General features: G+C 41.5%; 1 protein-coding gene across 3 annotated transcripts in view; it reads left to right on the forward strand.

The window, feature by feature from the left end:
• Positions 1-15,455, forward strand: part of tmem117 (transmembrane protein 117) — a 44,257-nt gene extending 28,802 nt beyond the window's left edge. For all 3 annotated transcript variants that reach the window (XM_079346859.1, XM_079346861.1, XM_079346860.1), the window contains exons 4-8: positions 1,209-1,308; positions 4,776-4,873; positions 7,351-7,510; positions 10,444-10,573; positions 12,113-15,455. In XM_079346859.1, coding sequence (XP_079202985.1) covers positions 1,209-1,308; positions 4,776-4,873; positions 7,351-7,510; positions 10,444-10,573; positions 12,113-12,777 — 1,153 coding nt within the window. In that variant the 3' untranslated portion in view covers positions 12,778-15,455. The remainder of the gene's footprint in view (positions 1-1,208; positions 1,309-4,775; positions 4,874-7,350; positions 7,511-10,443; positions 10,574-12,112) is intronic.
• Positions 15,456-16,419: the final 964 nt, after the last annotated feature.

The raw sequence follows: 16,419 nt of genomic DNA on the forward strand, positions 1-16,419 counted from the left end.
TGAAAAATGAACACCTGTTACAGCTTCTATATGTTCCTTAAATGGATAACAACCCAATGCTTTCCAACAGATTGTTTAGATTTGTCAAAGAATGACGTATTCACCAAGCGAAAAGCATGCCAAATGCAATCAGCTAAATACTTCAAATTAAACGAGATGAAATATATGGAGGAGAGGGAAATGAACTCCACGGCTGCGTGTTTGTAGGTTGGTTGAGCCCTGCGTGCAATAGAAAACATTTTTATTGGTGTTTGCTGGCGGCCAGAAAATGACCCGGAAAAACAAAGACGAATGGAGCTATTGACTTCAAATACGACCCCTTGAAAGCAACAGCCAGAGCCCTCTCCAATCGCCATCTATTATATTCATGAGTGTGACCTGCAGGGGGCTCGGGGGGGGAGGTGAAAGGCGCCCACCTGCTCCACTCAGCATCTAAGACACTGGCTGCCAGTAGATCAAACAGGCCTCCTCGCTCCCCTCTGTTCTCCTCCTCTCTCCCCGGTACAAGTCCCACATAGGAGATGACTGACCCACTTTACCTCGCTCCCTGTGCTATTACCTGGAGAAAATAGACTGATGTGGTGTGTGTGAGTGTGAGTGTGTTGGGAGAACAAAAGCTTCTCATCTTCACTTACTGTACAGAGATGAAGGCAAAACTCTGACTCCAAAGAAAGCATGTCATTTCTTATCAAGTGCTCGTGCATGAAAGATCGTCTCTCTAATGGGCTCGCCTGTGTTTTGCTCGTGTGCTGCAGCAGCCGGTGTTAACTGAGCACACTCGCATGCAGTGCATTAACAAGGGGGATCTCATCAAGAGGGCAGCGTTGGCTGAGACCAACTAGACACGAGACAAATTTGCCAAACAAATAGATAATTTGCCAAACACTGCAGGCCCAAATGAAAGCAGAGGTACTGCAGATATTCCACCGTGCTGGTGTAAATTGTTTACAATCTTCTGGGGTTTATGGAAGGTAGAGCCATCGCTCATTGTTTTCACAGGATTAGATTGATATTGATTGACTCTGACAGCCAGCATCATGATACTTAGTGGGAGTTACCACTGCTCGTTCACCCTGCTTTGGCTCTCCCTCTGTTGGCTCTTTTTTTGTCAGACTTGTCTTTCTGCCTGCCTCTAATTACCCTGATAACATGTTCTACATGTTTACGTTCTCTTAACTCTCTGTCTCCTTTTTTTCCCTTCCTTGCAGGCCTCACATGGTGACAGAGTACATGGGCATCAGGAATGAAAGCTTTATGAAGATCGCTGCAGTGGGAACGTGGATGGGAGACTTTGTCACTGCTTGGATGGTGAGATTCCAGCTCTTACGTATCTTTACCATTAAACGGCCTAATTGGCATTAATAGATGAAGACAGGTTAAATTGTGCTGCACTCAAGCCACACATTTGAATTTGAATTCTTCCTTAACAGAAAAACATACTTTCAACTTTTAAGTCATGCTGGTTCGATGGTAACTTGCAGATTTTCATGGTTCATTTGAAGATAACGTTTAATAGAAAAACTATACTTCACATGAAACAATTCCAACATTTCCTGTTGGATATATGACTTACTTTTTACTCAATTGAAGGCCAGGGTATTAAATGTTAAATATTGTCCTTGGGGGCGCTGGTGGCGCAGTGGCAGTGCGTGCGTCCCCATGTATCGAAGCCATGGTCCTCAGGCGGGCGGTCCTGGTTCACGTCTGGCCTGTGGCTCCTTTCCCGCATGTCTCTCCCCACTCTCTTTCCCTGATTAAAGGCAAAAAAAAAAATGCCAAAAATAAATCTTAAAAAAAAAAAAGAAAGTTAAATATTGTCCTAATACAAACAGCCAGGGGAGCTTTGATGGTGACTGGGAGTGTAATTGGTTAAATCAACACATCAAAGAAGATTCTTAAGGAGGCGCTGATGGCCGAGTGGTTAGTTCTCACACTCATTGTACAGCGGCTGTAGTCATCAAAGTGGGCAGCCCGGGTTCAGATCCAACCTATGGCTCCTTTCCAGCAAGTCATTTCCCACTCCTTAAAGGCAGGGTTGGTTGTTTTCTTCAGAAACACTTTTTAAGATTTTGGTTGAAATTATATTTAGGTTCTGACCAGAAATTAATAACTTTAAATTATTAACTGTGTGCTCTGGAAAAAGAAAAAAAGGAAATCTTTCATCTGTAGCAGTTTAAAGCATGTAATAAACTTCACGAATGTCTGCCACAAGGTTTAAATTTGAATTAACTAATGACGCCTCCCTGTCTCCCTGCTCGTTCTCTACCCACTCTAAAAGCACGCCACCAATCCTGTGAGTTTATCGTTGGTCTTTGTAAGTAGTAAAATAGTCACTTTTTTAACATTTATTTACACAATGAAAGCGATGAGCGGAACTCTGCCTCTAGAACTAAAGCACTTTAACATGTAAGTGAGGGGCGTGGCTTTGGAGGGAGCTCGGAGGGGAATGCTACTTTCGACATCATGCTAGTTTTTCAAAAATTAGCAACCCTGCCTTTAATAAGAAGCAACCATAAGTTGCTTAAAGCTGGCTGTTAAAAAAAAAAAAAGAGAGGCACGTCTGTGTTTGGTTTCTCTTTTAAATCTGAAGATTAGTCCAGTTTTTAAATATAATTCAAGCTATGACCAGACCCATGTGAGTAATAGTGTCAGGGTTCATTGAATAGCACAAGCTAAATGTTGCGAACTTGCCCAACACGTGCATGCTAATGGACTGAAAGATTTATAACACATTAGCAAAGATCCAATTCACGTGTCATTGTTAGCACATAAGCTTGCTAATTTAACTTACATTTTTAATGACATTCAAACAATGTATGGCAACATCACATAATGGCAGCATCAATGAATAGTGTACATTTATGAACACTCTCTTTTGCATATAGTATGTGCTAAAGATTTATAGGATTATAATCATCGCTACGTGCCATGTTTTCAGCTCAAATTCCTGAGGCTACTTTTTGTCTGTTAGAATCATATAGAAGATATGAAGTGTAGCCATTCTTCACACATCCCTTATTTCTGGGTCAGGTGTATCCTCTCAACTCTTGTAAGGCTGACAATTAAAGCCATCTGTGTCCATACAGTGCAATCTGCTACCAGGCCCCAAGAGTACCATCCAGTTTGATCTATGAAGGGTCAGAGGAAACAATGAATGCACAGGGAGGAACAGAGTGTGTTGGAGGAGAAAGCTTCCTCTGTTCATTTGTCAACACAAAGAGCGGAGGAGGGCTCCAGCGGGAGTGGACTACCTGTGGTGGGAGGAGTGGGGCTCTGACATCGGCATCTATACGGCTGAGACAACTTGACAAGCTCCTTCACTGGTCACATTAGTATTCTACAGTACACACTGCAGAGAAAGAGAGCGGCTGGAAGGAGAAGCAGGATTGAGGGGGGGGGGAGGGGGAGGAAGGGAGGTAAGGAACAGAGGTGAAGGGGAAATGTAGAAGTCTGGTCGGAAGGGAGAAGGGATGGGATGCTGTGGGGGTGGAAGGAGGTAAATCAGGGAGACGAAGGCGTGTGTTGGAGAGAGAGAGAGGGAAACTTGGCCAAGGTAAAGTGCTGATTCCAGAAATTACTCACAAGTTTTTTTTACGTTCGATTAATTCAACAAGGCTCTTTGAAGATGACCTCTGCGTCTCCTCCGCAGAACGGATTTACAGCCGGTCTTCACTCCATGAATGAACAGGATGTGTCTGTTTTTGAAATGCTGCATCACCAGAAACACTGTATAGATCGCCTGATTCAAATTCTTTTTCAACTCCAGCTACAGTATCTGCAGTGGGGCGCTTTATTGACAAACTGACCTTGCCTCTGCAGCAGCTTCACACATTGATAACCGTGTGGATTTTTAATGCTCAGGCATAAAACGCCCTCTGATACAACTCTGCTCGAGTTAAGAAACGTTATCATTTATGACTATTAATGAAATTCAGACTGACAGTGATGGCAGTGAAACGACAGCACTGTTCAAAACATTAAAATAAAACAAAGTAATATTTATATGTAGATAAACACTCATTAGTAATCTATCACAAATATATGTTATTTATTTTAGGACTTTCAGACATCTTCTGTACATGTATTAAATTGTGATTAATCCCATTTAAAAAAAAAAAATGAAAAAGATATTACTTTTCCCTTATCAACTGAGCTGTTAAAACTTTTCAAAAGTGAAATGTGACATTCGAAGACCCAGCAGTGTTATTTTTTTTCAGCATTGTGACCGCAGAAAGAATCTGCGGAGGCTTGCGCGGTGAATGTAAAGGGACAAAAAAAAAAGCATGTGATTAATTGCGGTTGATAATATGAATGCATTAATTTCAGACCTTGATAGATTGTGACGAACTCGTTTTACAGCCAATGATTAATTCATGTGAAGGACAGGGAACACTAATCTCTCAACCTCTTCTAAACACACGTGGCTTCTCTTTTGAACTCCTTCCACAACCAAAGGCTTTCAAAGTGATTGGATAAAGGCCCAGAAGTAGTCCTGCTTCCCTTACACTAAGTTATTGAGAGACGTGCACACACAGGCCTGCGATATACACGTGCAAAAACAGGACCTGTGGACATCCATAAATGGAGAGAGAGAGTGTGCCCTGGCACCTCTCCAGCTTCCAGACCAACTTCCATATTTTTCGGTCCGCACTGGGACTTTAAACGGCGACTCTTCCACTCCCAACCCAACTCCCTACAGACTGAGCTGCGGCTGCCCCCATTACATCCAACCATAAGTCATCTAGTTTTTCTTTTATGCATGTTCCTTTCTGTAGGTGACAGACATGATGCTCCAGGATCAACACTACCCAGACTGGGGCAAAGCAGCAAGAAGGTTCTGGAAACAAGGCAACAACAGGATCGTTCTCTTCTGGTACATTGTCACATAACATGTTTATCTTTTCCTGCATGTATACAATTCCATATCAGTTTCTCCCCCCTGTCATCTATAATGCATTTTGTGTGCATATGTGGTCTCTCTAACCCAGTTGCAGCGTAACACGCAGTCAATAGCCGTGTTAATCTTCCCTCACTCAGTGTCAGCACCTTTAATTAGAGGAACAGGGTGAAAAATCAATGGACACAGCAAGGTCGCGGGGTAAACCACGGCCCTGCCTTTTACTTCTCGTACCACACACTGTGACCCTTAAATAACTGCTAAACAAACGCTGCACACCCTGTCTGATACGCCCATTACAAGAGGGCCAAGGAGCAGCGTTCCCTGTTCAGATGTGTTACACCACCAGCGAATCATCCCAGTGGTACTTAGTCACAAGAAGTGCTGTCAGTCAAATACGACATACAAAGGCCCCTGTAGTGGTTCAGTTGAGGGTCACAGGAAGAAGTGAAGGACATGTGAAGAGGAGGCTACGGTTGAAGCATTTTGACATGTTTGGTATGTGCACAGAGAGCTCGAGACACTGACATCTCTAGCTTCAAAGATAGCTGCCATGTCTAATATTTTGCAGAACTGATTCACCTCCGGTTAGAATGCAAGCAGGCAAATTATTCCACGACTTCTTTATGCAGCCCTGCAAATTATTGATGGACGTCCCGACTCGCACTGTCACAATCAATGCCCGATTTGAAATTCAGAGCTCGGAAAAATGATTGTTTAATGTGTTGCTGGATGTGTTTCGTCAATATTCACCGAAGAGTCGTAGCAAATTGTAAAGGACAGTGCCAAAAACTCATCCATGCTGAGGATAAAGAATCCCGTTGTGAAATAATAAAAATCCTAAAAATGTATCTCTGACACTGCTGGAATGGGACACAAGCTGGCAGTCAGTATCTGCAATGCAGCCAGCTGATGTGTGGAGTGAGAAAGCACACAACAGCGCAGTAATCACCCGGTGACATTGAGACAAACTAGCCTTTGTCAGTGTTCCTCGCTTCAGATGGCTGAGAGGTTTTTTTTCCCAGCAAACACCGAATGCAGAACAACAACAATGAGACATACCAAAAACAAAAAAAAATTCAGAGAGTGTTGATTAACCCCACAAAAAAGTAACACCCACTGTTAGAAATATTTTATTATATGTCGAAAAAAATTAAATATGTAGAAATATGCATCTTCACACTGACAGTTGTTTTCTATATGCAAAGCGTTACCTGCTGCCATTTTTCAAACCCAGGTAAAATCATTGTTCGCTGCATTTTTGAGTCCATGAAAAGGAGAAAATGAAAAGCACTTGATTTATTTTTTTCTTGCATCTCAAATGGCATGCAGAGCTGTTTGTCTTCCAGGATACACACAATTCATCACACAATTCAAACTCATCTTTTCTGACATGATGCTTTATATATAGTTCTCTAGAGGCTTTTACTTTTCAGTAATGTACTCATGTACCTGCTTTTTTACCTTCCTTTCTTCCCTTAATGTCCTGTGCTACCTTTCTAATTTCAATCCTTTTATCTCCTCCTGCCTTTCCTGTCTTTTATCACCTACTTTCCATGCTTTTCCCCTCCCCTCCCCCTCCCCTTCTTATTTTCCCCTCCTTTTCTCACCTGACCTTTTCTTACACATTCTTCCTTCTTCTCCTCTTTCCATTTTTCTCATTTCCTCTCCTCTCCCCTCATTTCATTTTCTACCCTCCTTTTATTCTCCATTACTTTGTTTTGACCTCTTTCCTACTCTCCTTCTTTCCACTTGTATTTCTTCTCTCTGCTTATTCCTTCTGCCCTTTTCCGACACTTCCTTCCATCTTTCCTTACTCTCCTTGTCTTTTTTCCTCTCTTCCTCACTTCTCCTGCCCATCCTTTTTCTTATTTCCTGCCATCTTTCATGCCCTTCTTTCTCCTTTTTCATTTGCTCTACTCACCTCTCCTTCCTTTTCTTTTCCTTTTCTTTTTTATTCTACTCCTTACGTCCACTCTTTTGTTTTCCTTCTTTGCGGGCCTCCTCCTTCCTTGCCTCATTTTGCTCTCCTTTTTATTCCTGTGTTCTTTCCTGTCTCCTTTCCTCTCGTCCCTTTTCTGTCCTTCTTTTTTCTAATTCATTCCCACTCTTTACCTGCCCTTCCATTGTTTCATTTTCGTTCTTCTCATTTTCTTCACTCTTTTCCCATTGTGTACATGCCATCTGTTTCTTTCTTCTTCTGGATCCTTTGTATTCTCTCCATCATTCCCCTCTACCAATGTTACCCCTTACTCTACTCTCATCGTCTTGCTCAAACTCTCCTTTCCTTCCTCTTCCTTCCTCTTCCTTACTCTATTCTCATTACCTACCCTTTCACTCACATTCCAACCCGTAATCCCACCTTCTTCCCATCCTTTCCTTCCTTTTCCTCTTCTGTCTCACCTTCCATCCTGCTCTTCCTTCTGTCCTTCTTTCCTGTCCCCTCCCTGCAGGACAGTGCTCATATCTCTGACATCAGTGGTGGTTCTGGTCATCAGCACAGACTGGATCAGTTGGGACAACCTGAACCGCGGCTTTCTGCCCAGTGACGAGGTCTCCCGAGCCTTCCTGGCCTCCTTCATTCTGGTCTTCGACCTTCTCATTGTCATGCAGGTACGCCGCTCTCTTGTGGCCAATTATAACCAGGGAGCTGGGACGCCTCTTGGCTTTCTCTGCTACCCATCATGCCAGCATCCCCTCCCTCTTTTTTCATCAATGGGGCACTGCGGCACAGAGCAGCGAGATTGGTGTGTTTGATCGCTGTCAGATGGCACGGACACACACACACCAATATATAGTTAGAATAAACTGTTGTTTACTCCTTTACATCTTTTTTTAGTCCCTCCATCCCTCTTTTCCCAGACCTCAGCCCTGATCTTACCCCCCTCCCTCCCTCCCCTGTGAGCTTAGTTTATTTTCTTTAATGATGACTCATGAGATATTTTTTAAGAGTTTTCTCGCTTTCTCGTCCCCCCCCACACGTCCTCTCTTTTTTTTTTGCCCACCCAATGTCCTCCCTCCCACAGGAGAGTGTGCATCAATAAAGCCTGTGTCAGTGGCTCATGAATATGCAAATGTGTTTGTCTGGGCAAAAAAGCACACAACTGAGAGAATGAGAGTAGGAGAGGGTTTTTTTTTTCCATTTCCTTTGCTTTTTTATTTATTATTTTTTTTAACACCACTTGCCAAGAGCCAGAACTGCAGGCCAATCACGTATGTGGTTTGATTGCAAGCCTAATTCAACGCGGCTCCTCCAAATACGTAACAAGCATATTTTGTTGGTGCGTATTAGAGGACACATTTGAAGCCTAATTCAGTATTTGGTTAAATTCTAAATATATGTTCCTCCTCTGTTGATTATGCTAATTACAAAGAGCCCCAAATTGCATTTTCCAGTGTTACAAATGCACCAGACCACAGGAATCTCTGTTGTCTGTATTAGTACAACAGTAGCACTAAAAGTGATTCCTAGACTTACTTATTGAAACAATTCATTATTTTAAGCAGGGCCTCCAGCTGCTCTGGCCTGTAATTACTTCACTCTGTGCTGTTTTTCTCATTCGTTTACCCAATTATTGCGATTATGCAGATATATAGTAAGTGGACAGTGTGCACACACTTCCTCACAAACGTGCAGGTGTGCTTCTAAAACCAGCACTTGTCCCCCTGCACGAGCCTGAGACCTGATGCGACATGAAGGGCAAGCTCCCTATTTTTGACATCTCCGTTTTACTTCTCCGAACCCGCCGCTCCCTCTCCATTTGACTCAGCGGTATATCATTCCCTCTTTCTCGCATGGATCTGTTTACGACGGGCCTTTCTCATTTTCTGCCGAGTGTACGAGCGAGCACGTTTTACTACAGTTATTTATGAGTGGAGTTCGGCTGCATCGTGACACGGCCTGGGCACTGCCGGCCGTCACTATGTTCCAGCAGTCGATAAAAATGCATCTACTTCAGCCCACCCAACAGCTTCATCCATCTCCATGTTGGAGCACAGGGTGCCATAGCTAATCCCTCGCCTCCATGAGAAAAGATAGGCGTTGTTGTTCACAAACTAATTAATGCCCCAATTAATGACCTGTCTGGATTTGCCTCCAAGCTGGGTTTGATTTTTCTTTTTTTTCATAGTTTTTGGAATAATTGCTCTGCATCTTCCCAGCTGAATGTCAGATTCCTGTGTCCTTTGTGTATATGCGTACACATTAACATACAGTACAGCGATGATAAGCTGATGTAACCTGCCCGTTTACTGTTCTTATCTTACGGAGACTCATTATTTTGTGGGAGGGAGGTGCATGGCTTAAAATGTCATGCCTGTTAGTGCTCCAGCAACAGATACTGCCGCTATGGAAGAGGAGTGGAGGACTTAATTAATATCCAGGGGGGCATCACTGAGCTGTTATGCTGTTCAGAGATACTGGCATGGGAGACTCCGGATCACATGAGGATATAGTGAATGCAGATATCCAGTAATGTGATGCAGCGGGTGCAACTAATAGAGAACCGAGGGGAAATGTAGCTAATCTAAAAATGAAAATGCTGAAAATGTGTGTGCCTTGTTTTCATTTCTGAAATAGAAATGACAAGTTAATTTGCAAGATGATTAAGTCAGTTCAAATAGAAAGTAGCATTTTTAAAATATCTTCTCCACCTGTCCCTGCATGTGCCATCATAATTACTTTGTGTTGTAATAAGTTGCGTATTTGGTGTAGAAGGACTTTTTTTGTCCTCATTAGAGGGTATAAAGTTTCTCTCATCAGGCCCCAGATAAGTTGAAACTCAGTTGTTTGTGAACAATTTCATCCGTTTGCTGTCACATTAATAATAGGAAGGGTTAACTGTTCCTTCATGGGTTGACACAGTTTTTTCCTCTGACGTGCTCTAAACTGTTTGAACCAAAACTCTATTTTGTTTTCCAAAATAAAACAAAAAATTGTCAGGAAGCTGATCATAGAGGTTTTTTTTCTAGCTCCTGAAAAGTTCATGTTTTCACAGTACAGGGTGTTTCACAGCATAAGACAAAAACAGATATGCAAATGATGTTGTCTTCTCAACTTTAAAAATGCATTTCTTGAGTTAAATTTTTTTAATTATTTGCATGTCGAGCGCATAAAGACTCGTCGCTTCTTTCTGTGGAAAGTCCCAAACCACCGAATACGAGCACATGGATTCAGAAAGAGCAAAGTGGCAGCACAGGGCACGTTGAGTTTCTAAATGTCAGTTGGGGGTGCCTGTTGATCTGTTATGACATGTTTAAGTCCCTGTGCACATCAGTACACTGCACAGGCCTGTAAACACACCGTGCAGTGTGCAGTGTCTACAGCGTCTGTCACCCTGTGTGACCTGCAGTTGGCTCCTGCAGAGACTCCACAGAGAATTAATATCAGCTAATATGAGAAAGTTCAGTCAAGTATTCAACATCCAGTTCAGCATGATACACACTTGACATTTGTCATGCTGATTGGTTACTTAAATTTATTCGATTTTTTTCAATGTGCGTGTGCTTGGCGCGTGTGTGTGTGTGTGTGTGTGTGTCTTTCTCAGGACTGGGAGTTCCCTCACTTCATGGGAGACCTGGATATGAATCTACCAGGGATGTCAACAACACACGTGAAGGTCAAGCTGCCTGTCTGCAAGAGTATCTTTAAAGAGGAGTACCACATCCATATCACAGGTAACGGACTGACCCTTGAGCAGCAGCTGCATACAAAGAACAGGGACATGTCATTGTTTTATTCGGTGTCCTTCCTGCTTTTCTCTAAAGTTTGTCACCAAGTAAACTTACACCCACATTCATAAAGTGATTAGATAGCAGGAGGAATCAAAATGTCTGTGAGGCATGCAGAACTTCGACCCATTTCTGACTTGTTTCCACCAAGCCTCCCCTGCTCTAGTTTCTGTTTCCCTCCATGTGGGGAAACACTTTGATGGTTAGACCACAGCAAACATTTATAATACATGTGTAGCTAATGAGACACACAGGTGACTTCACTGTTCCTCGTGGTCCTCCCTGTCGTGCCAGACGCACCTCTCATCATCTTTCACATCTCCGTTTCTGGATGTACCTCATGAGCGTGTACATTTCCCAGCTCATACCGTCGCCCGTCTTTCTCCATTTCCTTCAGCCCGCGTGCACACGGCAACTCGCACCTATAAAGAGATGGCAAAACCAATATTCCAATGCTAAATGTTGAGCGGTTCAAACGCTCAGTGATTCGCGAAAAGGTTGTTAACCCTAATGCATTGCATATCCATTAAGCATTATGGAAATGGCTGCGGCGTGACGTGATTGGTTTAACTAAAAGCTTATTAACGGCACATCTTTGCGAGAGGCAGGGAGCGGTGTCACGTCTTCCCCGCAGAGACATCTGCCTGCGATCAGTCAACCTGGCGAGATGCTTGTCTCATGGTAATGTAGTGATCTTGTTAGATGATACTATAAGGGAAGTAGCACCTGCAAATGGATCTATCTGTCTCCATGCATGAGCTGCATGTAAAGTAACAGGGGCCGCTGATAAATGAACTTGGCAGCATATTTGTCTGTCTGACTCTGGCTTCTAAGAGTAGACTTTGGATGTGCATCCTTCTGTCTGTCTGTTAAATTATCTGTACAATCGAGGTGTCCTGATTGTATTTTTTCCTTCCCAATAACCGTTATGAGATCTTGAATTGAATATCAACGAACATCACGTACTCCTCAATTATTGTTACTCGATGATTCACCTGAAACCGGTAGATTTTTTAAGTAAAAATGTTTGTAGTATCATTTTGACTCATTGGTGTATAAACTCTCCTAGACACCATTTAAGGCATCGGGGCCCATATGGATAATGGTATCCACATCACTGGACTGGGCCAAGAACACGAAAGCCATCTACAAATACTACAATCTTTCCAAATTGAACCAGCTCTCCACGAGGTTTATTCACGTAATGTTAAACCACAATGTTAAACAAATCTGTTCAAATATTGAGCCGCCAGCCTGCTCCGCGTTACTATGCGTCCCAACATGCTTTGAGCAGGCGGCCTGGGTTCCAGTCCGACCTGTGGCTCCTTTTCCCGCATGTCGTTGCCTAGAGATTAAAAATAAAACTTCCAAAAAAGTGCACCTTATACACATGATTTTACTGGACATATGATTCTGATATCAGCCTCAAGTACATGCCTATCTGTCAATCTTATTATCTTATTGAAGTATTGTGTTTCCTTACAGGTAAGTGGTTCAACTATGGTATCATCTTCCTTGTGCTGATTTTGGACCTCAACATGTGGAAGAACCAGATTTTCTACAAGCCCTACGAGTACGGTCAGTATGTCGGGCCCGGTGAGAAGATCTTCACAGTGGAGGAGCCAGAAACGCTCAGCCAGTTCAACCACAGCACGCTCACCTACAGGTGGCGCTCCTCCAACATCAATCCCAGCACGAACCTGACCTACGTGGAGCGGGACATGTTCCTGCACAGCCGCTACGTCGGAGCCAGCCTGGACATCAAGTGCCTGGCCTTCATTCCAAGTCTGGCTGCATTCCTCCTCTTCGGCTTCTTCATCTGGTTGTTTGGCCGATTTCAGGACAGCGAGACCTTCACGGAAAACAAAGACAAGACGTACGAGAGGATAAAGAGGAAGTCGCCATCCGAGTACAGCAAGGAGATGGGCGTGACGCCAGAGGAGATGCATTTGACAATGAGTGACAGTCTGAAACGATCGGGGAATCCCATGCTTCTCTCAGTGGATGGACCACACTTTGGTGCGACGCCCTCCACCAACTCGACCATTTCTATGGAAACCCTAGAGACACATCCGAGCATTGTGATTGACAGTGCACCACAGGAGGAGGAACCAGTAGTCTCTTATGATGTCAACAAGCTCTCTCCTTGACCAAACAAACATCTGTACCTCAAGAACTGCAGACAAGTTGAAAATGTCCAGATCTTAGCGAGTGGCTTTTCCTCTTTGAACTGTTTTGAGATTGAAGAAAGGGACAGGAGTGATCTTTCTCAATGCCTAACTGTTACAGATGAATTTGTTTGAATATATTTTTGTAAAACTGTATTTTCAAAAGCCTCTTGTATGGCACATGTTCAAATAATTAACACATCTTTGAGAACAGAATGCACACTTGTAATTGACATTGTGCTCGCTCGGATTTTGCATTTTCATATCTCAATTTTGTCATGGTAAACTATAAAACTTTGGTGCATATATTAAGGAGTTTTTCTACAGTTGTGACACTGTGGTTTGGTGGTTTTATCGAACCAGTGTTAGAACTACATGAGTGCCTTTGTTTTTCACATGTTCAGATACAGAGCTGTCTATTATTATTATAGGCGACAACATAGAAGATGTCCTAGTCATTTTTACCTGTAATAATGTTGTTTAAAAGCTTTCACATAATGCGGACAGTTATTACCTCATTTCATCCCAAGACTTTATGACTTTTGATTTATTTGGTTTTAATGTAGAATTCCTCTCTATTTGAAACGCCATAATTTGCAGATCAAATTCACGCTGAAGACCTACTCGTTTTCACCCACTTGATTTTAGTCTCTGAGATAATAAACTAAATCAGCAGTGGCTTAAATAGCAAACCAACAAGCCACCTCATGATTGCTCATGTGGCGGCTGCACCTGGACTGAATAGCAACTGAGTCAGGAGGTTAGTTTTGCCCTTGGCATAAACATAGCATTGAAGTGCAGGAGAAGCTCCTGCTCCAAAGCTCAGGGCTCCTTTGTGTCTAGATAAACCTTTAAAAAAGTTTCAGACGCAGTTTTGAAGTCATGGTAAATGCATGAAACAAATATTTATTTATTTAAAATGTTATCTACTGTTAAAAGAAACATGATTTCGCTTGGAAATGAAAACTGGAGCATTTATCTTTGCTATGGCTTTAAAAGTTTTTGCTGCCTTTTTACTTATTACCATATGCTTGGCAGACTCTTCAAAAACAATATCTGGAGTTTTTGGTCCAAATGTGGATGCCCTTCAGTTGTTTGTCATAGAGTGATGATACTAACTTCAATATTTCTGCAGTACTAACAGTATTGTTTCAAACAAGTTGGTCATATGGCAGTGGTTCGTTTGCATAGATATTTAACCAAAGATACCGAGTCATTCAGTGTATTTCACTAAACAATATGCTACTTTTAGAACACATATATTCACCACACAAAGGATTGAATATTATTATGCATCACTGTAATATAATGGACTGTACTGTCTTTAAAAATCCCCCCTTCCCACTTTCTAAAGTAAAACTTTTTCTTTTGCTCCCTGACAGCTTAGTTCTTCAATCCTTGTAATGTTTGTTTAACCTGATGTGCATTCAAAGTATTGTAGCCCGAGTTGTGCTAGTATTGACTTATAACCAATTGATGAATTAAAAAAAATAATAATTAAATGCTGGAATAATTTTTTAAACATATTTAAATATCAAAGTAAAATAATTAGAACCTAAAGATAATGACATTTCTTAATTAACAATTCACATCTTTATTCAGTCTTTTGAAGATACATTTATTATTGAATTTAAACGACAAATGGCTTCTAACATTATTTTCTGGAACATGTCCATCTGGCACCTCTGTTTTTCTGTTTTTTGTACATGTTTTCATTTCATGAAGCTTTAATAGAAACTGCAGCAGGTAGCGGTTTCATGGGCAAGCTGCTGTCTATTGTTTGGACTCCAACCAATCCGATCTTGTGCCGTTGTATTGAATCCAATTTTGAAGTGAATAATTGCCTAAATATTTTTAAATTAAAGAGAGATGTGTATACCAAAGCAAAAAAACTGAGTTTTTATATTTAACGGAATACATGGAATACATTTTTTTAAATACAAAGGGAAAATGAATTGGTAATAATTTCATTTGTTCAAATATACCTTTCGTCAATCCATAGATGTTTTTTTTTTAAATAGAAAAATCTATGATTATAATATATGTGGCATTTCCATATTTAATGTCCACTTGCCCTTTTGTGTGCATGTGTGTATGTGAGTGTATGTGTGTTTATGTGTGTGTGCGCCTCATGGAGGTATAGGTATCCATTTGTGTCTATATATATGAAGGATGTTTTATACCTACTAGTGCATGTTGTGTGTGTATAAATGTGTGCGTCTGCGTGCATGTGTTCACTGAAGGCTTGTGAAGTGTGTAGGTGTTTGCTACAACATTTGTTTTTGACAAAGGCCATTCTGTGAAGAGGTCAATTTATCAAGCATTATAGTATAGCTTTGCAGCATTTTGTTCTGTAATGATCCTTTTATACATGTTTGCTCTGTGGACATTGAATATTAGTGTCTAATAAAAGGGCAGTTCCTCTTTGGACCTTAAAGGAGGTCTAATATATGTTTGCAATTAATTGTGTTTGTGTCAAATTTGAGTGTTTCCTCTTTCTTGTTCATAATCTTTGAATTTATTTCTGTCACAAGACGGACACTTCTTCCAGTTCCTGGGTGTTTGTGCTTTATAGAAGGAGAGTAAATCTACTGTCAATGTTTTTTCGGTGTACTATGTCGGTTTTACCTTCTTTTACCAATAAATTATTACATTTCTGATATACTCTTTTTTTCTGATCATTTGGGATATTTATATCTGTTTATTTTAACATGCTCTCTCTTGTTATGTAATTCCCAGAGCTAAAAGTTCTGGTTTATGTTTTTTTCCATGCACTTGACAAATTGTTGCCAAGCAACGGCACAGGTCAAGCTTCTTGCAGCTACTGACCCAATTAATATGGGCAATATGAGAAGTAATGAGACAATATTCACAAGGACACTTGGATATGTAGCCAGCATACATATAATACCTGGCTCAGATCAGTGTGTGTCCAGCTCTGGGCCGGTCTGCTGGTCGATTTATGTCAGTCTGCACTCTGCAACAATTTAAGTAGGCTTATGTTTGAATTTGTTAGGTGTTTTGTTTCCAGGCAGAAATAGATCATTTATGTTTGCATCCGTTTTGATTTTATAAACTATACATGTTATCTGTTGTTAGTTGCAATCTAGCAATTTGTCTTTAGGTTCACTGAATGATAGGCAGAGAGGATTTCCAGCATGGTGGCTGTTGCCGGTGAGCCTCCAGAGCCCCCTGAGGTAGCAGATGGGTGACATCACTCAGGCTTCACCCATTAATATTTACTGTCTATGATAACACATTTCAGCACCAATGCATGTAAAAGTGCTTCACATAATACATCAAGGGCATCATGACAAAGGGAAAAATAACCTTTTAATTTTTTTTTAATGAATCCAGTATTTATTTAACAAAAGTATTAACAGTATTTTAAAAAGAGGGTGTTGCCTTGATTACTTGGAGCACGGTCAGTAGTGTGGTACATTAGGCTGGTTTTCTTTTGTTTCTAAGAATATGCAACTGTTTATTTTTCTCAGTTAGTTTTCTTTATTATAATACCCCAAACCATCAACTCCTGAACGGAGAATCATTGGAGGATCACTTGAATAGCAGTTTTCAGAGAAGGTCACACAGTGTGGCGGACATGTGCCACACATCACCGAGACC

The sequence above is a fragment of the Symphodus melops genome (assembly GCF_947650265.1).
Source record: "Symphodus melops genome assembly, chromosome: 6".
Lineage (NCBI taxonomy): Eukaryota > Metazoa > Chordata > Actinopteri > Labriformes > Labridae > Symphodus > Symphodus melops.